The sequence below is a fragment of the Phlebotomus papatasi genome, chromosome 2 (genome assembly GCF_024763615.1).
Source record: "Phlebotomus papatasi isolate M1 chromosome 2, Ppap_2.1, whole genome shotgun sequence".
NCBI classification, from domain to species: Eukaryota; Metazoa; Arthropoda; class Insecta; order Diptera; family Psychodidae; genus Phlebotomus; species Phlebotomus papatasi.
Genome location: NC_077223.1, coordinates 64,510,465 through 64,537,036, shown reverse-complemented (window position 1 = coordinate 64,537,036; position 26,572 = coordinate 64,510,465). Strand labels below are relative to the sequence as shown.

The following is a 26,572-nucleotide window of genomic DNA, read 5'->3' as shown; positions in this document are numbered from 1 at the left end:
ACTTGGACTGGATTTGTCCAATCTCCTTTGAATGTTCTCGTTAGGAAATGCGATGAGAGTATGTGGTAAACTACCCCCCGGCGAAGTGTTGTTTTTGTATGGAATGTTGATAAAAATGTTGATAAAAAAATTTCGATTGAAAAAAAATTAAGTTCCCCTGACCTCCCTAACCCGAGCTATGAGGGGTCAAAAACAAAATTTTAAAATGGCCATATCTTCGATTCTAATAATCAGAATTTGAAAAATATTGGTGTCTTACAGATTTCTCGTTTTCTACTCCGGTATTTGGGTTCGAAATTTGAATACCGCTGACATTTTTTAATGGCAAAAAACAAACGGTCAGTAAAAAGTCAAAAGTGGTCAGCAAAAAATTAAATTTGACCAGCAAATAATTCGAAATAATCAGTAAAAATTTTCAATTTTGTCAGTAAAAAGTAAAATTTGGTCAGTCAAAAGTTAAATTTGGTCAGTGAAGACTTCGAATTGATCAGTAGATATATTCGAGTTGATCAGTAAAAAATTTAAATTTAATCAGCATAAAATTAAAAACGGTCAGTAAAAAGAAAATATGGTTAGTAAAAAATTAAAAATGAGCAGTAAAAAATAAAGTGGTCAGCAAAAAATTAAAAATGATCAGTAGAAATATTCGTATTGATTACTGAAAAATTAAAAACTTTGTCAGCAAAAAATTAAAAGGGAGTAGTAAAAAATAAAAATTGGTCAGTAAAAAATTAAATTTATTTATTTACTGCTCATTTTTAATTTTTTACTGCTTTTTTAAAATTTTTTTTTTGATCATTTTTAATTTTTTTGCTGACCAAATTCAATATTTTTACTGCTTATTTTTAATTTATTACTGACCACTTTTTGTTTTTTACTGATCATTTTTTACTTTTTACTGATCATGTTTTATTTTTTACTGATCACTTTTTACTGATCATGTTTCATTTTATGCTGACCACTTTTAATTTTTTACTGACCGCTTTTAATAAAGTACTGCTCTTGTTTTTTACTCATCATTTTTTTTACTGATCCTTTCCAATTTCTTGCTGACCAAATTTGACTTTTTACTGCTCGTTTATTCAATGCCTTTTTAAATTTGCCTTGAAATCAAAGTTCAAAAAGTGCCTGAAGGGTACCCGTTCTCCCCTATATATGGATGGGAAATAATTGGAAACCAGTGTGTGGCTTTCTGCAGTGTTCGCGCACCCATGAAATTCTCACTTGTTTCAGCTCAATTGCTTCAATTAGCGCTGGATACGCCATACCCCATGTTTCACTGTCTCGCAATGGACATTTGAGGTGGTCACGAGAGAGCTACAGTTCACCAAGTTATTTCTCTGTTTGGACAACGCTCTCTGGCAGTCTGTTTTTATTCCTGCAAAACTTCTTGCAAAATCTGTGTAGCAAATCACCCTCACAAATCATGACTTTCCCGCCAATTCACATGGCGTTTCAATTGGATCTCTACCCAGGTCAAATCTGCACCAGCACCTTCTTTCTCTTCCATCCCAAAGCCATTCTTGGTCATACTAATTCGCACCATATTCTACCATCCCAGCCCAGAGTCAATGCAGAATGAATTGCAATGTGTTATGCAAGAAAATGGAAAGAAGACCCCTACCATATAGAAGAAGCATAGTATTTCACGTAACATTTATCACAGCTCTTTTGCATGGTTATTTATTGCTCTATCGCCTCAACTTGTCCACTCGTTGGTTGAAATTTTGCTTCTGAACTTTTGCACTTTACTTCACAATCTCACCACTTTCATTGATAAATCTGCATGATCATCAACATGGAGCTTCGCAGATGCTGCCATGAATCACTATAATGGGCTAACTTAGTATATGTGTTGTAGCCTCTCTTAACCTATGCAAAAGTTGCACAATTGCACAATTTAGTAAAAAATTACCATCAAGATTCTTTTTTTTTATGTTTATGGCTTTTTTTTGTGCAAGAGATAACCTTTTGGAGTTTACTCAAGGTGCGGATAAGTGGATTTTAGTGGTGTACATTTTGAGTTAAGTATTCGCATTATGTTTGAGATTAAATGTATATTTTTGGCCTTAGAGGTATTGTTTGTAATGTTGTTAATGGTTACATTGATCTTGAGTGCTACAAAAATAGCATCATTTACAAATTTTTAACATAATTCATCTACTTATCCCCTTGAAAGTTAATATTGCAATTTATTTTGATGTAAACTGCTGTGTTTTTTTAAATGTAGTATTTTTTTGGGCAATGTGTTTGGGACTTCTATTTCTAAAAATCAAATTTTGTAAAATACAACAAATTTAGAAGATATAGAAGAATATAGGCATAGTTCGCACAGAGTGAACCTTCAAACGATGCGAGCTTTCTCTTTGTTTGCAAAGAGTTGACCTACCATTTCTCATCTCGTTTCATATAAGCTTAATAATGATCTATCTTATGGCTAAGAAATGAAGAACTAATAATAATAATAATAATAATAATAATTTGCGTTGTTTGAAGGTTCACTCTGTGCGAACCATGCCAACATTCCCCTATTTATGATCCAATTTAAAGAAAAATATAATCTGCTTTTGAAAATAAAAGCGGTTTCTTTTAATGAATTTATTTGGTCACAAAAAGCCCATTAAAACCTTTCTTTCTATTACATCTATTTTCAAGAAGATACTGTCATTAAAATATCAGCAAGACATCGTGAGAGTAATTGAGATACTAGGGGCGATATGTTAATCGAGATTACGAATTCCTTAGTGAAACTTTTGAGCATCATCTTTGCTGGATTCTCTCAAGCAAAATCCCACTGGGCTTTTTTTTGCCATAGTGTTTAGAGTTCTTGTTTTGGAATTTTATTGCTCTCAAAAGTGCCTTATAAAAGTCTATTGAGGATTTAGAAAGACCGAGGAATCAGCCACGAAAGCCACGTAGTGAAAATAATTCTCCCAAAACATTTTCTTCAATTTGTGGTTTTTGCTCCATTCCAAGTTCTGCTTTTCTCTCCTAGTATTAATAATTTAGTAGCAATTAATTACACACTAGCATTTAAGTAATTATTGTATTTGGGTGATTAAATTAAGTGGTACACAAATTGCTTTCTATCAGAAAATAATCAATTATTTTGGGAATATTTGAGGGTTTTGTTGATTGAAAATGACAGAGTTAAAAAAGATTTTTGGGGGAAAAAGCGTAGGATTTACTGAGGATTTCATTGGGGAATTGTCAATGGGGTCATTTTTTTTCGATTTATACCCTCTCGACTAAAAATAGGAGATTTCCGATAAGCCTTTAGCATGGTTATAAATACTCCCCGTGAATAAAAGAACCGTGTAATTTCTACCAATCCATCGTGGATGGGAAATTGAAAAATTCCTGGGTGGATACAAAAATTGATTGGTGCAATATCGCGGGAGGTTTTGTGGATTTGGTATAGTATGAAATTTATTAAGTGAAACCACAAAACAACCCCATGGAAAAATCTACAGAAATTGAATGAAAATGGATTATACATCTTAAAAAGCAATTTTATACAGGGCGATGTATTGTTCTGGATGGAAAATAATGATTTTCCGGATTCATCACGATGATGTCTGAGGGACATTCGAAAAAAAAACCCACAACGTGGTTGGAAAAATCAACACAAGCAGAATTGATCAAGAGTGAAAGCACTTCTGGTATTCTCGTATTTAACATCCTTCTCACATCCATCTTCGTGGCAGCAATTGAATTATCCTTGGAGAGTACAACCCGGCAATATACTCTCGACAATGTTAATTCGCAAGTGCATTCTCCACAATTTCCAACAAATTGATGATTGTCCTCTAGTGGTTTCTTATGATGGGGGTTTATTTTTCATCCAACCTAATTATTTCCTTCCTCTTTGGCTTACAGCCAAAGCTCCATTCTTTTCAAATGTATCAAAATGCTTTTGCTAAGATTGTATTGTCCGTACAATTCAAAGTTGCATTCATTTCAGATAAAGCAATCAGAATCCCATGCCGGAACATTTATGAACAAAAACAAATTTTATTATTTAATAAATTCTTGAACTTTAGCTAAGATCTTTCGTAAATTCGCTTTAATCAAGGGGTAATTCATTTCAGTAAACTTGAGCCAATCCGGCTAGAGAACCCACGTGGACCCTGGAGAACCGACGGGAAATTCGAGAAACTCGTGGGAAACTCGGGGAACCCATACAATTTGTTCAGGGTATTCTCGGGGAACCCGGGAAACCCATACATCTTTCAGGGAACTCTCAGGGAACCCGAGAAACACATACATTTTTCAAGGAATTCTCGAGGAACCCATATAGTTTTTCAGGGAATCCGGGGAACTCATTATATTTTTTCAGGTAAGTTCCGTGGCACTCAGGCAACTCAAGAACTCAGGGAATGTATATACATTTTCGGGTACCCGGGAACTCGAGTCACTCTAACTGCTTTGAATAACCATTTTATGATTGAGCTGTGCGTATTTTTAAGCGCAATCTTAACCGTTTTGTGAATATGAATAGCCCCTTGACTTTAATTAGTAAACTAAGTTCTTTTTAATAATTTCTTGGATATTGTTGAGACCGATGGCAGCCAAAATCCCGAAACGAAAATCCCGAACGCCACAATTCCGAATAGGCCAAAATCCCGAAAGCCAAAATCCCGAATGTTCAAAATCCTGAAAAGGAAATTATATGGGGGAAAATGTTTGGAATAAATTTCCAAGACACAGAAGATTTCCCTTTGCCTCCAGAAAGCGCGATTATAATCGTGGGAGTAGCTATGACACGTTTAAGAATTCGGGATTTTGTCTTTCGGTATTTTGGCGTTCGGAATTTTGACCGGGACCCGTTGAGACATATGAGTAAGTCACGACGACGCAACCTTAAAATTACCTGGAAGTACTACGAGGTAAGCAACAAAATCGTAAATTTCGTACCGTAGATGCGGATGACTGCCTTCCGGGGGTGACTTTGCCAGCCTGCTGTTTGTAAGCCTTTCTTCAGCTCTACCACTTAAGTAATGGTCCTTACAGATTGGACATATTAGATAGGATCGGTGAAGACCAATTTTAAGTCCTAGTAGGAAAAGCTTACAATCAGGAGCGGGAAAAGCTTCCCCCGCAGATCAGTCATCCTGGTCATCCTGATCTACTTTATGTGACTTTGGTGTTCATTTTCTTATTACGTTTTGGTAAGTCTTATAATACATAATTATGATTTTCAGTCGTTAATATTTCATGTTCCCCAATTTAAAATTTATGCTTACGAGTACACAATATCAGGGTGAAAGGAACACATATTGACAATTTGAAAAGTTTTATGATGATCTATTGACATTCATCCAGTGACAATATTGAGATATGAAATATCAACAGATCTCTTTTTAGGAAAAGTAAGATAGAGAGAAAAACACTATCATAATGGCATAGGGTCGAATGAACACCTCTTCGACAGACAACCCCTATTGACATTTTTGTCAAAACGTTTAAATTTATTTATAGTACCCAATAAAATGTAAGTACTATGAGGTTTTATCATTAATTTACGTTTTTCGATAAAAATAAGTGTTCAAATTTCGTATTATAAATGGTACAGAGTATCAAATTGTCGATATAGGTCCTGACACGAGTTCTTAAAGCGTTAATAGGTATTCCTTTCACTCTATTATTAGTCGCGTTAAATAAATTTCAATATTTTTGACGAAAGCGTTAATAGGGGTACCCTGTCGAAATGGTGTTCCTTTAACTCTAAACCGATAAATTTTGAATCCTTCTTCTTCTAGAGGGCTCAAAGTAATCACTACCAATGATGAAAACTTCTCACGAAATTTACCTAAATTTTTAGTTACCATGAGGCTGTATCCTCAGAAATCCTCAGAAAATATCCCACAGGGGCATTAACTGTATAATAAATAAGTATAAATAAAAAATAAATACTTTGTTACCGAAATTAAATTTTAACGTTACTGTTACAAAATTACTATTTTGGTTTATTGACACGGTTTGAGAATATAGAATTTTATAAAACAAATACATCATCATTCTTTTCTTTATCTGACTTTTACCGAGAATTTTACCATGTCAGACGCTGAGACATATCGACTTCATGCCCTATTCAAACTTTCTATAAAAAAGGTGTTCTTTAGAAAATACAGTAATAAAACTTTAAAAAGCTTCTTTTTTTAAATCTTTATCGAATCTTTGAAATTATCTGAAAATATTTTTGCTTTAATTCACTCACTTTCGGCTTGCTTTATAAAATTGTTTTTTTTTTATTTGTTTCAAAAACGGCTCTAGGATTTTTTTCATTCAGCTAAATGTAGCAAACCTTGCACTCCGGGGGTGAATTTGCATCCCTGCTTTTCGCTAACTTCTCTTCAATTCCAGGACATAAGAATGGTCCAGTGACCATAATGTCCTGGACACACCTACACGGTTTAAACAGAGAGACTGCTTAATGTACACTCAGAAAAATTTGTACAAAAATTTATTACACCGAGCGCTGCCCAGATTTGAAAAAGTGTTCGTGTAATAAAAACTTTACCAGATGTTAACTTATTTTTCTTTACCCATCGGTAACATTTTTAGAAAGTGTTTGACACACAATTTGTTAACCCTCGTTAAAATTTAGAGTAAACTTTTAGTACACATATTTTTAACAAAGGTTAAAATTTTATTAATATGAATTGCTACACATTTCGTTAACACTTCTTAAGGTTTTCAGCAATTTTCAACTGCTCGTTTTATTAACATTCGTTAAAACTTCTTTAACTTTTGTTAACGTTTTGTAGATTTTCTTGATTCAAATTTTATTAACCATGGTTAACTTTTTGATGAAATTTTAGAAAAAAAAATATTTTAACAATTAGATAGTGATAGTTATATCACTTAGTTAGTGGAATGCACCAGCTAATGCCTTCTTGAATAAATTGATTTTTTGAATATTATGGTATTAAGGAATTGCAGAATCAAAATAAATATTTATTTTGTTTTGCAATTCTGACATACTATAATATTAAAAAAAATTATTCAAGATGGAATAAACTGATGCATCGCACTAAGTGATATCACTATCCTAAACCCTTTTTATAATACCTTTCTTCCTTAAACTATGTTATTAATTTAGTTTTTCATCATATAAAAAAATTTTTTAGTCATATTTTTTTATTATAGAAAGAAATGAAAAAATATATCACAGAATTCAATTTTATTCAATGTTACATTATAATTTTTTTGGAAACAATATAAAAGCATGAATTTACAATGGACATTGAAAAACATTCTTTATGTTGTATTTTATCAACTTCTATTGTACACATTTCACTCTTTGTTTTTATTTTAAAACATTGCAAATCATTATCAAATTTTTCAGTCTCATATTTTTCAGAGTATGAATAAAAAATACTATTGTACTGAAAAATACTAAGAATTTTGTGAAAGATTGGGGTATTTTTCTTGGGACATTTCAAGGCAAAAAAGAGTCCCACTTTTAAATAAGCATATTTCGGTATTGATTTCAATATTATAATATCTTGCTTAGTTAATACATTCATTTTTTCAGCAATTTCGAGTTGGACTTCTTCATCATTATATACTTCAATTTCTTCTCCAATTTCTTCATTTTTCAACATAAAAAACACTCTTTCTTGATGACGCATTGCTATTGATTTGCAAATGTTTACAAAATTTTTACTCAAATTCGCTGATGATTTTAGGGGTGCATGCTTTCCCTCAAACCTCATACACCACATGTCAATTAAAGGCCCCATTTTCTTGATAATTCCAGGATAGTGGATCATAATATGAAATTTGGCCTTAAATTTGAAATCAGGAAAAACCAATTTCAAGTGATTGTGGTGCAAAAATATTTTCTTTTTTAAATCTTCAATCATAGATATTTCAAACTTATGAGAAAAAATGAGTTGACAGCACTGTATCAAAAGGATGATTACCTTACAAATGTTTTTCAAATTAGAATCAGTTTTGTTTTTGAAATGACTCCAAAAAATCAGTGGCAAATAAGAAAGTAATGTCCAACATTGCGCTGCTTTTTGTCCAATGTTTCCTTTTGTACTTATACGGATGTTAGATGGCAAGTTTTGCCTATCAAGATATCCGAAATTAAACGATTGTATTAAACAGTTAATTTCATTTAATGTGTTGTACTTGTTGGTAATCAAAAAATTGAAAAATAAGTATAAATCGTATTGTATTACTCCTTCTAGCATGTCATGCATAATATCCACAGCTTGTGATTCAATCGTATTGTAATAATTCAAATCATTAAACAAAGTTTTACTTCTCACTCCTCTAATATGATCTACATTTTCAGAAATCTCTAGGACGTCTTTCTCATAAGCCTCTCTTGTACGCATAACAAATTCTTCTTCTTTAAACTTACTTTGTATTTCTTCCAATGTGCAATAACAAAAGCGACAAAAATAGTCACAATTAAATCCTTTTCTGTAACCTAGCAGATCATTTAAACCTAAATTGTCGCCACAAATGTTTATTAAAGCTCCTTTGACATTTTTTATTTGTCCATTCCAATTAATGTTAATACCAACAGTTTCCAATGTTTTTAAATCTTCTATAAGTGGCCGAAGTACGAGATTTATATCAACTTTTTTTAAATCTTCATTTTTAACCAAAGCAAATAGGTAGATATGATGTAGTTTTGAAGCTAATTCTTTGGGAAAATTTCTGATATTTACATAGAAAGCTCCAATCTTATGTCGACCAGTCTTAGATCCAATCGGATTAACACATTCAAATTCATCAAAATATAAATTAAGATAGAGCATGTTCGATGTTTCAGATTCCGCAAAAGTGTTTTTAAAAAATATACCATCTTTAAAAGTCAAAATAGTAGTTCCATTATCTTTTACTTCTGAAAAAATGTTGTGTTTTTGGACATGAGACAAACTCAAAACAAATTTTAAAGTCTCAATCAAACTTACTTTTACGAATGTTATTGGGTAAGGCATATTTAGAAATGACTTTCTTCCCGAATCCAAACTTCTCTTTGATTTAATTCCAATATGAATTTCTAAAGGTTCTGGCATACTTTCAAATATAATATTTCTCCTTAGATAGGTAGTTTTGTAATCAGAAAGGAATTCACATATAGACTTTTCAACTTCAGATAGTCTTAAGATTTTGCAGCCTACCGTTGTAGAAGACATTACAATTTCTCTGATTACGGAAAACAAATGAGACAGGAAAGAAATCAAAAACTTGAATACAAAGTTAAGAACCGCGTTTGATAGAAAAAATCCTTGTAGATCATTTATAAATTTTTCCAAGATAAATTTCAATGTATTGACCGAATCAAAAGACGTATCGCCAAAAAAATCGCTTTGGATTGAAATATTTTCTCCGGGTTGGTTAATCCCATTGCTACTTGAACCTTCAAACTCATCAAAGACAGGGATTACTTCTTTAGATGAATTTTGATCAGGAGTTTTTATATTCTTGTACGAACAATGAATCATATGATACTTCAACCCACTTATAGTTTCAAATGACTTTTTGCACATTGAGTATCCACATGGTACAGATGCTCCTGAATTCTCAGTGAAGCAATGAATACGTCTAATATGCTTAATATAATCTTCAGTATTACCAATATTACCGAAGTAATTTGTTTCGCAAATACTACACTGAATCATTGTTGTATTATTTTCTTTTTTTACCTTAATTTTTACTCGTTTTGTGCATTCAAGAGAAGCATGCGACACTTGTTCACTGTGGTATTTGGAATGCTCCTGTCAGTTATTTTGAAAACGTAATATTCCAAATACGTAAGAAAATTACGTAGAGTGTCTTCGTATTTGATTTCAAATACAAAATGCAATTTGAAGAATATATCGAATGCGTCAATAAAAGTGTTGTTTGTCACAATGAGAGTACCATCAACTGACACAAAAAACCGTCTTACATCGGATCGTGTTCCACCTTGTGCAATTATAGTTGGAGACGATTTCGGAGTTAGTTCCTCATTTTCCGATTGGAACACAATGAAATCCATGAATGCTCTCTTTAAAGGTGGTCGTTTAGTTCCGCGGCCATTACCAGTCGGACGTAGTAGCGTTATCCAACAGAGTGTCGCAATGATTTCAGAACACCAGTCTAAAATAATTATATTCATGTAGTTATTTTTCACTCAATTGATTTAAATAGGTATCCATAAATAACAAATAAATACTCTTGCATATTTTTACATTTTTTTTAAATTCTATTAAAGATTTATTGAATTTAAACTAAGCAGAGACAATATTTGCGGAATGTTATCTGAAATTTTGATTCAGCTTCAGAATAGAGTTTTAGAGAAAAGAATAATAATATAGTAAGAGGTCAAAACCTGTCAAATGACAGGGATTTCCAAAGGATCTGGCTGCTTGGGGTGTTGTTTCGACTAGTTTGATATACTGTTAAAACATTCTTGGCATGCTGTATTTATTTGTAAAATAGGAAAGTATGAAAACTGACTTTTATATATTAAAATTAATGTAACCTTTTTATTGAATATGTGACTTGGCAAATAGTATTTTCTATTTACGTAAATTATAAAAAAGTTTTAAAATTTTACAAATGTGTAATTACCTTTATTTTGTCCTGTAATGGTGTTTAAATTACCAAGAGTCTGCAACTTTTCTTGGAAATCTGGTTGAAACAGACCAACCAAATTTTCATGATCATCCGGATACAACGTCTTGAAGTCTTGGTGGATCTAAAAAAAAGACAAAAATAAAATGAAATATTCTGATACCATAATTAAAAATTATTTTAAAGACCAAGATATTACCAATCCGTATGTGTCTTGAAATCTCGGATATTCCAAAAGAATATTACTTTTCAGAGATGTCTGCAAAAAGTTCCGACGATATTTAAAGGTTTTCTTCATACAATCAACAATTTTTCGTTTGTGTTGTCGCCAACAGCATACTTTTAAATCCTCCTTAATAGATTCCAATGCAGAATCGTCAAGTTCATCTTCAGATGGATTCACATTTTCGTTTTCTTCATCTTCAGAGTCGAAAACTAAATTTGTAGATTTCCTTACGAATATTTTCCTTCTTAGGCAGTTACCAAGAAAGCCAGCGCGATTTTTGGGATTGTACACAGAATCCTATTGGAAAAATTGTCATATTCCATGAACTAAAAATATTGAGTAAAAAAGATGAAGTTTTAAGTAATAACTTACGTATCCAAGTTCGGTGTCAATTTTTAGACACGGGAACAATTCAATTGTTGCTTTTGCATAAGCAATTTTGTCTGCCTTTTTTGGGTTTGGTCGGAAAAGCAGAAGATGGTTTGCAACAATATGGATTACTTTTTTTCGCTCTTGGCTGTTCAATGAGGTCTTCTTTAAGAGGTCTGAACCTTTCACAACAACAGTTCTCTGTATTTTAAAATATTCTCGAAGTTCCTACAATAAACAGAGCTCCAATAATAAATAACGACAAAATTTCATCAATATTTTTTAATGAAATACATAATTATTTCCTTCAAAATTCGAGTATTTTCGAAAGTACCTATTTTTACACAGCATAATTTATATATAATGTTAAAGGGAATTATCAGTTCACTGACAGTTCATTAGCAGTTTTTACCGGTTTATAATTGTCATGGAGTCAAACACCAAGCAACGAGCTCAAACTCACATAATCGTTTCAAAAAATACACTCCTTAAATTTTTTAACATTTTATCTTTAAAAAGAACACACAGTTATAACGAAATGAAACATTTCCAAGGACAAAAAGATTTCTTAAGCTACTTGTATGACATCAAAAACTTAAAAAAAAAGACAAAATATATAATTCGCATTTGATTTAAATAAAACATTGAAGTGGAAGGAGAGAGAAGAGGAAAATATGCAGCTTGTAGCATTACGGACGGTTAACTTATTGAGAGGGACCTTCGAATTTTTACGAAAATAGCCAACAAAACTATGGAAAAATTGGTTCCTCTGGAAGAAGGGAGTGAAATCATAAATATTCCTTGTATTTGTATTATTTGAAAAAACATAAAATTTCACAAAATTTCATTAAAATTTCGAAAATTTCACAACTATTTTTCTAGAATTTTGAAGGATACTTATAAATAATGTGTTTTTAATAAACAGAATAAACATTATCAAAACTTATATTGTAAAATTCAATTAAATTTCATAGTACTAATATTTTTTGAAAATTTGGCATGCCTAATTTATTTAGAAACGGATGATCGCGCAAAATGATTACTAAGAAATTCGTAGAAAATTATATGGGAAGCTGTATTTAGGAGGGAAATGGTGAAAATTACCTTCACAATAAGTTTGTAGAAAAGTTCTGGAGCCTTCACAATATTTGAGGGGCCCTCCGCTCCGCCTCCGTGAACTGCAGAAGCAGAATCTTCTACAATGCTAGTAGTTCCTGTGGAAGCTGATTCTGTAGCAGAACAAGATGAAGTTTCACACGTTTCAGTATGCCTCAGAATGAATGATTCCTTGGCCAATTCCGAAAATGTGGCCGGAACAAGCTTGATAGAATTTTCGTCGAAGATTTCCAATTTGCCCCCACGAATGTTCAATTGTTCACGTGCTGTAATCACAGAAAAGTATAATAAATTTCTTCTCCATCTGTCCTTTAGTTGTGTCGCAATCTCACCTGCACTTTCTAAATCACAATACTGCAGATTTCCACTGAAATTCACCTTAACCCACGCTTTGTCGCCTTGAAAATTCACAGCCAAATATTTAGCGTCCGACATTTTGTTTCACACTAACTTGATCAATGTGAGGATTCTCTCAAAATGTGAGAGCGTAACACAAAATATTTCTTCGTGCAAGCATCGCATGATTTGCTTTTCTCTCATTTTGTATGGCATTTACTCTCTATCGCTCTCCGTCTGAGAGAAAAACTCCATTTAGTAACGAAATTTACCAGATTCTAGCATATTTCGGTTAACAAACCGTGTGTACATTTTTCTGTGTAGTGTTCGTGTAACAAATTTTGTGCACAATAAGTTAATTTTTTTATGTACGAAAATTTTTTGGCACACTTTTTCCAGTGTGTAATTAAAATCAAAATAATGATTAGACTACATTCCCATTAGTTTCCCACTAAGCCATCTCTCGGCTTAACGCGTAAATCCTTCAAGAGCATAAAGTCATTTAACGATGGTCTAAAAATCATCGCTAAGTGCTAGAATTAACAAGAAGCGTATGAAAACTACACTGAGAAAAAAAAGAGGGTGCTATTAACTTTTTTTCCTCATAACTTTAACACTTTTTAGGTGTAAAACTATATCAACATTTTTTAATGTTAATTTTACACCTTTTTAAGGGTAAAATTAACATGAAAATGGTAGCATTAACCCCCAATACATCTGAAAAGGGTAATATTTACACCGATTTTGGATCAATACTGCAGGGTAAAATTAACATTTCCGGAATGTTATTTTAACTTTTTCGGATTTATCTCACTCAGTGTAGGGATGCAAAGTCTCCCACATCTACGGTACGGAGATGTTTTGGTTGATGAAATGTTTGACCAATATCCAGAATAATTCTACATTTCGTATTCGTGTTGGCAAAGTTAAATGCGTAATGCTTTCCTGGTTTTTAACCAAAACCATATTTCTCATTTGATTGAGACAAATAATAAATTCAAAGTTTTCAAAATTACTACACCAATCTCAACTGGTAATGAATGGACAAGATACTTGATTTATATTGTTTAATCTCGGTGCAGAGGCCAAATGGTAATAGATATCAAATTTCATATTTCGGTGACACATCAAGTTGACACTCTCCCTAGAGCATTTTTCAGAAAATTTTGGATTATTATGAATAATTAACTTACTATCTAAGATATTAGCAGGCAAAATGACAACATTTTTTTACTTATACCGATTATATGAAAAGTTGCCTGAAAATTTCACTGCTTTTAAAATTCTAAATTGTGTACTGCTCAATTTTAGTTTTTTGCTGCTCATACAGTAGTAAAATTTAAGTCAGATACAGAAGTCACTGCGAAAATGATAAATAAACTGTTGAATTTAAAAATTGATTGATAGAAAAAAAGCAAAAGTTTGCAATGGAGCCGGAAACTATTTGTTTTCCGTATTTACAAATGGTGAATGTTTTGGGTTTTTTAATTGAACAACATTTTTACCCATGTTTCTCTTCAACTTTGAGCTTTTTTATTAACACTAACGAAAAAGCACATAGTTCACCGACTTTTTCCGCGTCAATTCCCAAAAGAATTAACAATATAAAGGTACATCTGCCAAAATGTCCCTGAACAAACAAGAGAAACATTTAATGTTGAATTTTAACCCTCGGAAATGATAAATTTTTGACAAGTTAATTGGCAAAATGGACTTGTGATGATGAAGTTCCTGGTATTTGGAACATTCCATGGGAAGCTCTTGACTTCACCCTTGTTTACTGGACATGAAGAGAGGATGACAGAGAGGATGGATTTCCCTTCTGAAATGAACACCACGCCCATATATTTCCCATGGAATCACTTCATTTCCTTTTAATATGCGCCCCAGAAGGGAGGTTATTAAGTGATGTCCTTATCCAAAACTTGTACACACCATCACACAATTAAGTATTGATTGGCTTGGGAAATTGACAAAAGTTCATCCACTAGGGCCAGAGAAACTTTGTCATTTTCGCATTATATCATCATGCGTTATTCCTTGGTATTCTAGTGAGATTAATATCTCTCAGGTAATTGAACTAGTTGGTGTATAGTGGCACTTAACCCATTTTCCATAGGGGGGGATCAAAATGGGATAAGAGTGGATGACGTTGAATGTGCCTTTTCACACTTCCAAACCCACACCCAAAATTTCTATATAGTTTGGTGATAAACAGCGTTAATTTCCTCTCCACAACTGAATTAATGGTGTCATCGTGCTTCTCTTGGTCTATTCACCTAAAAACTGATTTTCTATTGTAAGCTTATATATACCACCCAAAATTAACAAGAGAAATTTATTCCATAGCACGATATTACTCCTTTTTTTATCATAAGCACCACCCTCAATCTCCACTTTTTTCCACGCCTCATAAGCTCCAATTCCTTAGTCAGCACTTTAATATGTTATTTATGTGATAGTGAGTGTTAGTGACAAAAATGCTCCACTACGGGAAAAAGTTGTTCCTCCGGATGGGGAAAGCAAAAAAAATGTTCTGCTCAAAAGAACGAATTTGCACTATACTATAGGGTTTTTACTTATTAATCACACAAACTGCACAACATTAGTGCTGAGATAAGGTGTGCATTTTTATGCTAATTCCACCAACTCCTACCCAAATATGCACATGGAGAAAAAGCAACCCCGGGGTAAATATTGGCAAGAGAGATTTCTTGCTTTTGCATAATGCAGAATTAACATTCTCTCAAGTTCAATATTGGCGTTTATTGTGCAAATTTATGCTGGTTATGCTTTATTGATTGGTTGAATTTATTTGAAAATTGCTTTAAACTGTTGAACTGTTTAAATTGTTGTTGTTGTTTTTTGAACTGAAAAGCTGGGATATAAATTATCTAATTTACGGTTATTCCAGAAGCTCGTTACTAATGGCTCCAGCACACCTTTTAGATCAGTAAAATTTCATGAAATCAAAATTCGTGTCCTTGTCTTTCTTAAAAAACTTGCATAAGTGTATCCCATTCTTTCGATCATAAAATTTCATTGAACTGAATTTAATTTAATGTGATATACAAAAGCAGAAGAAGAGTGCGAAAGAATAGGATAATCATATTCCAAGCTTTTAAGAAAGAAAAGCATGTGAATTTTTACTTTATGAAATTTTCCTGATCTAAAAGGTGTGACAGATCCATAATCATTCGGATCGGAGAAAAACAATAATTCACGTAGGGTGAAAGGAGCACATATTGACATTTTAAAAACTCGTGTCAGGACCTATTGACATCCTACTTTGTAAGAAGAGGTATGCCTACATTGAAAACGCTACTTTTTGCATATTTCTAAAGGAAGATGAACCCAGTCATAATTCAATTTAGATCTTTAGTAGTTTTGAAGAGTTAAGTTACCGTGGTATCACACTAGAGAATTTCACATTAAATTTTTAATGTGATTCACATTAATTTTTGCTGATATGTGTCCATATGTGCAATTTTCGTCAAGAGCTTTTAGAAATCGATTCATTTAGTGATAAAAAAGTGGACTCGAGTCACAAAAATTGGTTTAAATAGATTAAAATAGCATAAATACGATTTACAATTAATGAGCAAATTAATGAGAAGTGAGCAAATTTATGAGCAAGAGTTGCTCATTAAATTTTCATCAGGTACTACTTTATTGCAGTCCTTCTGGTAGTTTCTGGGCCACAATTTTCTGACCAATTTATTCGTGATTAAATTGTGATAAAAAGTAGTGCTAATACCTACTATTCATCGCGCACGAGATGGAGAAAAGACAAAAGACCTTGAAAAAGATCGGTGCAGAGGATAAGTAAGAAAAAAGCTAAACAAAAATGTGTTCGATCTACATTTTATATTCCTTCATAAATTTCTAGGATTTCGTGGTCAAATGAGATGATGGCCGAATTAATTGGGCTGTGCATCAGGTAACCGACATTTGGGACTATAACTGGCGTGAATACAAAAATAGAGGCAGTCGATCTGATGGTTTTCAGTACGTTTGCGATAAATTCAGTCACCAATCGCCGGAACTCACACCTCAGTCGGGATTTGGGTGATATTGGCTCCCTCATTTTCGTAGTCTTCTTTTGAAAATAATGCCCTACGATTTGAAGCAGCTCTTTAAATTCCTCCGAAGTCATCGGAGAAAATTATTATGTCCAAAAAATCGCCCCAGAGAATTTCAACGACACCATGTGAAGGTCGCGTCCTCCACACAACCTCTTTCGTCTCGCTTAGTGGGTCCTTTTGCACGGCATATAAGTAGCGTACAGGAGGAAAACTTCCTCTTCTTCACTTAAATCGCACATTTTCGCTCAAACGACTGAAATGCTTCAAAAACAAAAACACTCATCTGACAACCCGTGTGCCATCGTGACATTGAGCAATTCTAGCAATGCGTCCTGACTAAATTAGCGATTTCGAGTGGTTCTAGAAGTTTTAATGAGCAACTTTTCACTTTAACTTTAATGTGAAATTTTCTAGTGTGATAACTCCACACAAACATTTTTTTTAACAAATTATACGCAATAAAAGATCACATTTGGTAGTTAATGCTGCTCCGTTCTCCTCTATTTTTGAAATTTATTAGAATAATTATTCACCATGCCTGACAATAGATTTTAAATAACAAATATAAGAACAAGGTAATTTAAAATTTTCTGTCGTGAAAATTAACCATGGAACAAAAAAAAAGAAAACTCTTGTTTGTTAAGGCTTGATTAAGACTACGTGCCTGAAATAGTTCAAGAAGGATTCTCCTCTAACAAAGAGTCTTTAAAAAGAATTCCTCAACTTCAAAGTACTATCATTACAATAAAATATTCTGAAGGATATACATTAAACCTTGTGAGCTGTCTGAAAGAGATTTCTGGGCAAATGTCTGCTCCCTGAAAATTCATTTCAAATTTCAACTAATAATACCCTATGATATTTTGTTTTTGCTTTTTGTGCTTCGGTCTCTGAACACCAAATGGTTCTTTTGGTAAGAAATGTGAAATCTTAAAGAGTAAAAGTTGAGATCTATTGTATTTCTCAGGCAAGTAGACGGAGAGATGCTTGATGGAAAATATTCCAAGTGGAACAATACAGTGTTGGAATCTTGAGCTATATTCCAAGTCGCGTAAAATAAATTTCTGTATTTATATCTTACTGACAATTAATTTGTGTGAGATCTCTCAACAATTGCCTTGAAAGGTCATGAACTTTCTCTCACGCTTATTCTCTATACACTCTACATATTATTCTCTATTCCGGATAACACTGTAAGACGCTTTTCACCAAATGATACTTCGTATATCAGTTTGAAAGAGAACAATAAATTTCCGTGTTTTTCACCACAAATCTCACGGTGCGAAATTTTCTTACAATATCTTCAGTACTTGAGAAGAAAACATCTTAAGAGATGTGCGTACAATAGGCTTTTTAGTTCGTAAGGGTTTATTTGAACTAGGATATTTTCATTCGAAATTTCCTCTTCGACAGAAAATTAAATCCCCTGTAAAAATTGAACTTTTCTCTTTAATTTCCTCTACTAAAGTTTTTATATTCGAAATAAATAGTTTTGAAAATTCGAACTTTTAACAATTGTTTCTTTTATATCCCGATGATCTCTCAAGTTACATGTAAAAATTGATAAAATCTTGGGAATGACATATTTTTAATTTCGAAGGTTAATAAAGACCTGTGGATATATTTTGTGAATTGACGATTTGTTACTTTGGTTTAACTTCTAGAAGAACTGGTATGAAATCTTATGGTAGGGTTATTTTGATACGTTAAAATTTAAAATATAGGGGATGCCCTTCAGGCTTCGCACACACTCTGGCTTCGAACACTTCATATTTTTCCCATATTCCTTTAATGAATCTGACCTATTTAAAAAAAATGAAAAATATATAGTGTTTAAAACCAGAGTGTGTGCAGATCTTGCATAGCCTTCCATTAGATTAATAAATACTTAAAAAAAACTTAAAATATCTCGAATTAAAACAGAAAATGTGCATTTTATACCAGGTACACTTGGTGGCATTATAATACTCAACAGGGTAGTTAAGTAACGTACTATCAAGGGAGATTTCCTAGACTTACCGGTACATCAACACAGTGCGATACAATTTTAAATACTCTCAGATAAACAGGCCCTATAAGTCGATTTCATTTGGTATAATTCATAAGGAAAATTGCCAGCAAAGGGCTTTAATTGTGCGTGTACTTTCTGTTTCAGTGATTAAAATTTAAGCATCATGGATCCAATTATAATTCGCATCACCCAGGACAAATGGAAAATTGCATGTAATATTCAATTTTAAACCATAACCGCAATTCCACACAAAACAACTCAATGAAGTGCACATAAATTAGTCAATAGGTCATTTCAGTAGATTTTACCAGAGCTATTGTCATTAAAATTTCCACTGTAATTTATCGTATTTTGGACGAATTTTGGCGGAACGAAGCAATTTACCGTGTGAATTAAAAAAATAAATTGACAAGTTATAAAATAGTTTCCGGGTGGTACACTGCACACTTTCTTTTTCAACACCATTAATGCTGTTTTGCCTTCCTTTTTGCATAATTCACCTCCAACAACAAATCCCCATACCCTGGTACACTCAGCCTCAAATTTTGGGGCATCCGAGAAATTTCCCCAAATATTTGTCATCCAACACCCGAAAGTGATGCGAAACACTCTGTTAGTCAACCGGGTGAGGGTAAAGTACTTGCCATGTTTATTATTTTGCCATTAATTTCGAATTTGACCAACTCCCCGAGTTATGGCAAAAAGTTAAATGAAGATTTAAGAAGTGACAGGGATTAGTCTGTCGAGATTAATCATTGCTCAAGAGAATTTGTTTCATTATCATTATCAAGTTAAATTAGTTAGGGACTATTAAAAGCGATGCTTTATGAGTCCTTGCGCAATTTATGCTCATCATAATTCATTTCAAGGTAGGAAAAGATGATAAACGAATCCTAAATTCCAGACACTTGTAATAAAATTAAGAGATCTCGTTTTATGCTTGTAATTTTCAAATAAAAGTTTTTTTTTTTTACTTTTGAAATTTAAAAAAAAATTAATTTCTATTTATTACCCAAAATGTTCCCAAATTAAAATAACACATCTGAAATATCGAATTTTTTTTACTAGTTAAATTAATTCCCTACAATAAATGATTTTTGGCAGGATTTTCTCTCTTCCTATTATGATTTTAATTTAAATTTCTTAAAATTTTGCAATTATTAAAAGAGTTTTCTATAAATCCTTAGAAGCTTAAAATTCGCATTATATTCTCAGGCGTTTGCTTCGAAATTTCTCAACAGGTTTGATAAATCTTTATAAATTTTATAATATAATGGATCACCGTGTTTAATTCTTTGGTTGTAGCATAGGTTCCTAGTATTTGGATTCATTTTTTTCTTTCTTAACCCATTCCTTACCATGGTATTATACATCATACGCAAATTGAGTGATTTTAGATAATATATTCCTGGACAACTGATACTCGAATTGCTGTCAGGAATGGATTTTTAGTAACTTTAGTTCTTCAATTACTTGGGAAAAATAGTCCGACAGAGATGAAAATACATTTTGTTATTGTTTTCTTGCTTCGAGGAAGGTCATGCAAAATTTTTGCTCAAAATGGCGGACGGAAAATTCGACATCCCGTCGAATTTATTAAAATTGGCGACTTTCCTCTTTCCTGATTTGAATTCTGGTTGCCAATTTGTTTTCTTGGATAGTTACTCTATCTAAAGCAATAGAGTTTGTAATGAATTAATGCACAGAATTTAAATTCAGTGACCGTTAAGTCGTGTGTTTGAGGGCGAATCCCCGCGCCCCCATAATGGATAAAATTTATTTCTTTTCAAAAAATTCATCTATTAATCTGTAGAAAACTAATCTCAAAGTATGAACATGAACATTCCATCTCAAGTATTTCTGGTACATTGACTGAATGGGTTAATTTTCGGTCTTTAGATGTTAATTTACGATTTTGTCTTTACGATTTTTATATATGGGTTTCCTGTGTAGTTTTTTATTGCTTGGTTTTGAAGTCTTCAAATTAAGGTTTTGGTTATGGAATGTAATGCTAACAAATTTATGAGGCCTGATCATATTTGCCTTTGCCAAGTTTCTAGATTTCAAAGATGTTACAATTTTCGGTTAGACTTTATATGGGCTTCAGACCTAAGGTTTAGCCATATGGCTCAACTTCTAAAATTTCTTGAGTATATATTTTTTGGAAAAAATCAATTTAGAATTGGGTTATTAAGGGAAAATGATCTATTAGATTCTGAAAAGCAATAAAATAGGTTATTTAGGATTTTGAGACCTTCGAGGACCCGGTCAAACCTCTAGTTTGAAGCCCGAATTACGTGTTTCGGTTTTAGAGTTTAGTTATATTTCACTTTTTGAATAAGACAAAATCCTCAAAACCAATAAACGTTGTTTTCGATTATAATTATTCCAATTAACATAAAGTTCTAATTGCTTAGATTTTAATTTACTGATTTTTGTCTTCATTGTATTTTTTGTTTATCCAATTACTAAATATATATATTAGGATTTTAAATGTTTATTCGGAATTTGACTTTGATTAATATATTTATTTTTTTTAAATATGTTTAGTTATGGCTTTTGGTTTTTATTAATATTTCGGTCACCTTTACGACATAGAGTCGCCTAAGAGTTCTATAGGACAGGACATGATGTATGACATAGTTTTTTTTTAAATTTGACACACGCATGAATTTTGAAAAATGGTACGTTTTCTTTGATTATCACAGATAATATCTGCTTTTCATTTTGAAAATTTCGTTGGTCGTTTTTGGGCAAATGATTTTGGTTTCCATTCTTGTTTTTCCGTTTTTCGATTTCAATTAACGCTCATTCCGAGTTCAAATTTTTCGATTTTGAATTTCAGTTTAATCGTTGTGAATTTCCATTTTTCGATTTCGGATTTAAGATCACAAATGTCTTAAATTTTGTTTTTGAAAGTTATATTTTGGTTTTAAAGGCGTCTACACATTGGGAGCAATTTTCGTCAAAAATTGCGTTTTTGACAGAAATTTGACGTTTCCCCCTACAACGCTGCAGGGAATTTCCTTCAAAAAAGCAATTTTTGGCAAAAATTGCTCCCAATGTGTAGAGGCCATAACAATACTGTTAGCCTAATTCTCTTAAAAAAATCTACTCTTACTTTTATTTTGTATATTAGGCTTTGTTTAAAAATTGAATTGCTAAAATCAATGATTATACTTTTCTCTCGTCTTTTGAGTGTGACCAGTAATTTATTAAAATTAGAACCGGCATCATTCGACTTCAGTGTAACTTTCGAATGGAGATCAAGGTTCTCGTATAAATCTCCAAATTCCTACGCTATTGTTGTTGTCTGTTGAATAAGCTTACCACAAAATCAGACACTCTCAATCACTGCAATTTCCATCAGATAGAAAGAAACTGAATCAAACAATAAGACATAATACTTTTTTTCCACCAACTCGGAATTGTGAGACAATTTTTTTTTATTTGTTGTTTATTATCTTTTTCACTGTGAGTAAATAATAGAAATGACTATTGCATCACCTCCTCGTAGGTGGTTTCAGGCCTATTTGCCATACATATCCATTTAGCCAGCAATTTAGTGGCCGTTTCGCTTTTTCTCTGTGAACTTTTTATTTTTTAAAAAGTTTTATTTAAAGTAAAATTTTTTCATGTTTTTTTTTCTCCTTCTGCGGCTGTTTTATGGTTGCATGGAGTTACAAATTGTGTAAATCAAAACTTACATGAATTTAAGTGGTGTTCCTCATGTCAGATGATGTGTTAATACGGTACACAATTGCCCACAACTGACGTCTTCGACAGTTAGAAATTTATACAGGGAAATAATTAAATTTCAATTTTGGAGCTGAGAGAGGTGCGGTTTCTCTGAACTGATGGAATGGGGAATCCATCTGGAATAGATGCCAATGACTTGGCATCAATGGGATTGATGGATTAAGCCAAATCATCCAGAGGCAATTTTTCCACACAATGTGACCTTAAAATTTTTTGCAGTGAGTCATCCCGGACTGCATGTTCTGGCAAATGACTTGAGAAACAAGAGGTCTATTTCATCTACTCCCTAATTCAATTTACTTTTGAAATCATTAGCAGTTATTACACAATGAACCTTGAAGCCAGACAAGAATCAAATGTTTTGGCTCCATCATGCGAAAATTTCTGCACAAGTTGCCACGGTAATTGGGATCTAAATGGGCTGATTTTGTGGTGTTAAGATTTCAATGAAGACATTATTGAAATTGATCGACCCTGACCATAAGATCCAAAAACGAAGATAGGTTCGATATCACGGCCCTTCCAGTCAGAAAATCATCCCGAAAAAGTCTTCACACCAAAGCTCCAGATGGAAATTTATTAGGTTCAATGTGGCATCTGATGGTTTCAGAGATTCCCTTTTGGCAAATTTGAATGAATATGCAGTAATTTTGTTGGATACGTCATGTTAATATTTCACTCAACCCAGCAAGTATTCAATTCACTAAAGCAGATTTATTATTGAGACTCTCCATGTCAAATGAAAGGCCGCCCGAGGCAATGGGTGAAAAATTAATTTTTGCGTTGAATGGTCAAAGAATTTTCCTCACAATACGCGGGAATGGTGAAATCGACGATAGCCCAAAAAATTTGCAACTCACCACAGCAACGAAATAATTTTATTGAATGTGATGAATGATGCATAGATATGCCCAGACATTTTTACTACCACGAGAGATGGCTTGAAAAGGAAGGTAAACCAAAAGCCTGGGAAATTGTTAAAAAAAAAAAATGTTTGAGGAAAAAAACTGTCATTTTTCCCTCCATCATTCAAAATCTTATTCAAAAACGCTTTACACATTAGTCCCCTGCGCATTTTGTTAATGTCTCCGTGAGAAATGTGTTTTGAATTTTCTTCAATTTCCCCATTCATCTTGATGCTTATGAAGTGCTGTGAGCTGAAGAGGCTACAGAGACTTTTTTTTTTTTAAGATTTTTGTATTTTTTTCCTTAAACTTTTTGTTTATATAATATAATCGTCAAAAAACATAATTTTATATTGTTTTAAATAAACAATAAAATAAAGATAGAATTTTCCCAAAGGGAAGATATTTGGGTAAAAATGTGTACACCACTGCCAGGTACTTCCACGATTTGTATGGAAGAGGCTTTGGCACTTTCAGAACTTCGCAACACTCTCGAAAATATTGCAATACTTCCAGCACTTCCTGCACTTCATACACTTCTCATACTTAGAAATTAATAATTTATTAAATCTGATGAAAAATTCGACCAGGACAATTAAAAACAACTCAAAAAAATTATTTTTACACATATTTTTAATATTTTGCTAAATAAATCCCCAAATTGTTTTTTGTTTTTTGGAAGTCCATCACTTAAACTTAAAAGTTTGCACTTTTGCCTCTCAAATGACATAACCTCAAAATGCAATTTGTTGACATGATGCTTGTTGCACGTATTTGACAATTTTGAGTAACTTTTTAGATGAGGCAACTAATTTTTGACGCAAGAAAAATTAACGGAAAACAATTTTTTTTATCAAGTAAAACGAGTTACTTATTTTGAAATATATAAATAAGATTTACGGATTATAGGGATCTTATTTGCAAAAAATGAATGAAAAGTAGTTTTTCTATTGCTTTTTTCACCTGGTCTCCCGAACATATATGAGGCAACAAACTTTTGACATCTAATGTATTTACTAACAGTCACATTCTCTTAAGAATATCACATAAAAAAACAGATATAGATTTATTGATACTATAACGATTCGTTATATCGAACTAGTATCAAAAACAGCAAGAATTATCGGAAACACTAGACCTTTCTTGACTTTCGCAATTTTATTCTTTACGACGTTTCGAGGATGAATGTCCTCTTCATCAGGTATCGAATTTTGTTGGGAAAATCACGTACAGGCGGGAAATGGTTACACTTTTTTGGACTTGGGTCACAGATTGCACTTTGTACTTCACCATTCGACTGATCGACACAGATCGAAAGTGCAATCTGTAATCCAAGTCTAAAAAATGTAACCATTTCCCGCCTGTACGTGATTTCGCAACAAAATTCGATACCTGATGAAGAGGACATTCATCCTCGAAACGTCGTAAAGAATAAAATTGCGAAAGTCAAGAAAGGTCTAGTGTTTCCGTCAATTCTTCCTGTTTTCGATACTAGTTCGATATAACGAATCGTTATAGTATCAATAAATCTATATCTGTTTTATTATATGACATTCTTAAGAGAATGTGACTGTTAGTAAATACAGTAGGTGTCAAAAGTTTGTTGCCTAATATATGATCGGGAGACCAGGTGAATGAGATCCCTATAATCCGCAAATCTTATTTATATATTTTAAAGCAAATTCGTTTTACTTGATATAAAAAATATTTGTTTTCCGAAAGTTGTTCACTTTTCATGCGTCAAAAGTTTGTTGCCTTGTCTGAAAAGTTACTCAAAATGGTCAAACACGCGCAACAACCATCATGTCATCAAGTTGCATTTTGAGGTTATGTCATTTGAGAGGCAAAAGTGCAACTTTCGTTTAATTTTTTCAAATTTGCAGTAGATTCTATAGAAAGTAAAGTTATCATGTCATCCCTGGTTTCCGCATAACATGAAATATTTAACTATGGCTTATCTTCAACAAAAACTTTTATCTACACTAAATATAATTAAAAATTGTACAATAAAATAGAAGTCGTAGTCCTCAAAAATTTAGCAATTTCAACTTTTCATAACTCAGATATGGGAGATAGGTTCAGTATTCAAGAAAGAATTGTCACGAATAGGTTTAGGACAGACTCATGAGATAAAATCGCTCCTTGGAAATCACAAGGGGCCAACTCACTTTTTGACGATTTTGAGGTTTTCATGCACTCAGATAGAGAATTTAATAAAATTTCAGATGATATGAATCATTAAATTTCGTAATTACAAAAGTTTTTCAAAATAGAACACAATGGCACAAAATAGATTTATCGTTCAAATTTTTTGTGAAACAAGGGACTAACTCAAGCAAGTTGATCCCGTGTCATTCTAATTTCATGAAAATTTACGCATAATTTAGAATGACAAAGAGTTAACTCACTAAAAGACATATTTTGAAAGGTAAAAATATGTATGTTTCGATGTTTATAACAATGCTCATACTAATAGAAATGAATTAAATTGTTTTTATTAACATACTTAATTGAGATAATTATTCATACAAAGTTGAATCTTTTATGCTGTCTCCTGAAAAATGGCTCAGATTAAGTTGGCCCCTTGTAATTTCCAAGGAGCGAAATAATCACAAGCAAAGGAATAATTTGTAAGCTCGTTTGAGTTAAATCTACCTATCATCGTACCTAATTTGTGAATCCACAACCAGAATCTGTGGAAATTTGAAGATCGGCTTTGACCCTATAAGGACGATTTATTCAGAAACACGGGAAACGTTTAAGCATTACGGAACTTGGTATCCCACAAAGCATGGACACTTTGCCCTATTATTTCTCAAATTGTACGCAAATAAAATAGATTTTCTTTATCCTAACTTTGCTTTGCTTTCCCTTATAAAGATTGGCAAAAATGATTTTCCATTAAGTCTCTTGTAGCCTTTTCGGCTCATTATTCGTCAACTGGCGTTTCTTCTTTTCTCAGCGTCTTCAGAGAATGAGAATGTCTTCCAAGTTATTTTTTTTTTGGTAATTAATGCCTTAAGAAGTGTCATTTGAAAAGTTTGGATAATTTCAAGAGGCACTTTTACACGTACCATTAATAAAGCTAAAAGATGTACCATAATCATAAAACACCGAATAATTTTCGAGTATGTCTGTTGAAAATTTTACTATTACACAAAAACTGTGTAGAGAAAGT

General features: G+C 32.5%; 2 protein-coding genes across 2 annotated transcripts in view; both read right to left on the bottom strand.

The window, feature by feature from the left end:
• The window catches only part of LOC129803871 (uncharacterized), a 208,904-nt gene that overhangs the window by 72,081 nt on the left and 110,251 nt on the right, over nt 1–26,572 (bottom strand). The gene's annotated exons all lie outside the window — the stretch shown is intronic.
• LOC129803873 (uncharacterized) lies at nt 10,516–12,846 on the bottom strand. The gene is made up of 5 exons (XM_055850698.1): nt 12,631–12,846; nt 12,287–12,564; nt 11,186–11,410; nt 10,787–11,110; nt 10,516–10,711 (listed from the first exon to the last, which is right to left on the bottom strand). Exons 1-5 carry the CDS (start codon nt 12,731–12,733, stop codon nt 10,559–10,561), a joined length of 1,083 nt encoding a protein of 360 aa, XP_055706673.1. The 5' UTR covers nt 12,734–12,846; the 3' UTR covers nt 10,516–10,558.

What these genes read in the sequence shown, in the direction of transcription:
- LOC129803873 (XM_055850698.1), bottom strand. Translation starts at nt 12,733, where the DNA reads ATGTCGGACGCTAAATATTTGGCTGTGAATTTTCAAGGCGACAAAGCG. An exon ending in TTGTGATTTAGAAAGTGCAG is followed by an intron (nt 12,565 to 12,630) that starts GTGAGATTGCGA and finishes CTGTGATTACAG; the next exon opens with CACGTGAACAATTGAACATT. An exon ending in TTCAAGACACATACGGATTG is followed by an intron (nt 10,712 to 10,786) that starts GTAATATCTTGG and finishes TCTTTTTTTTAG; the next exon opens with ATCCACCAAGACTTCAAGAC.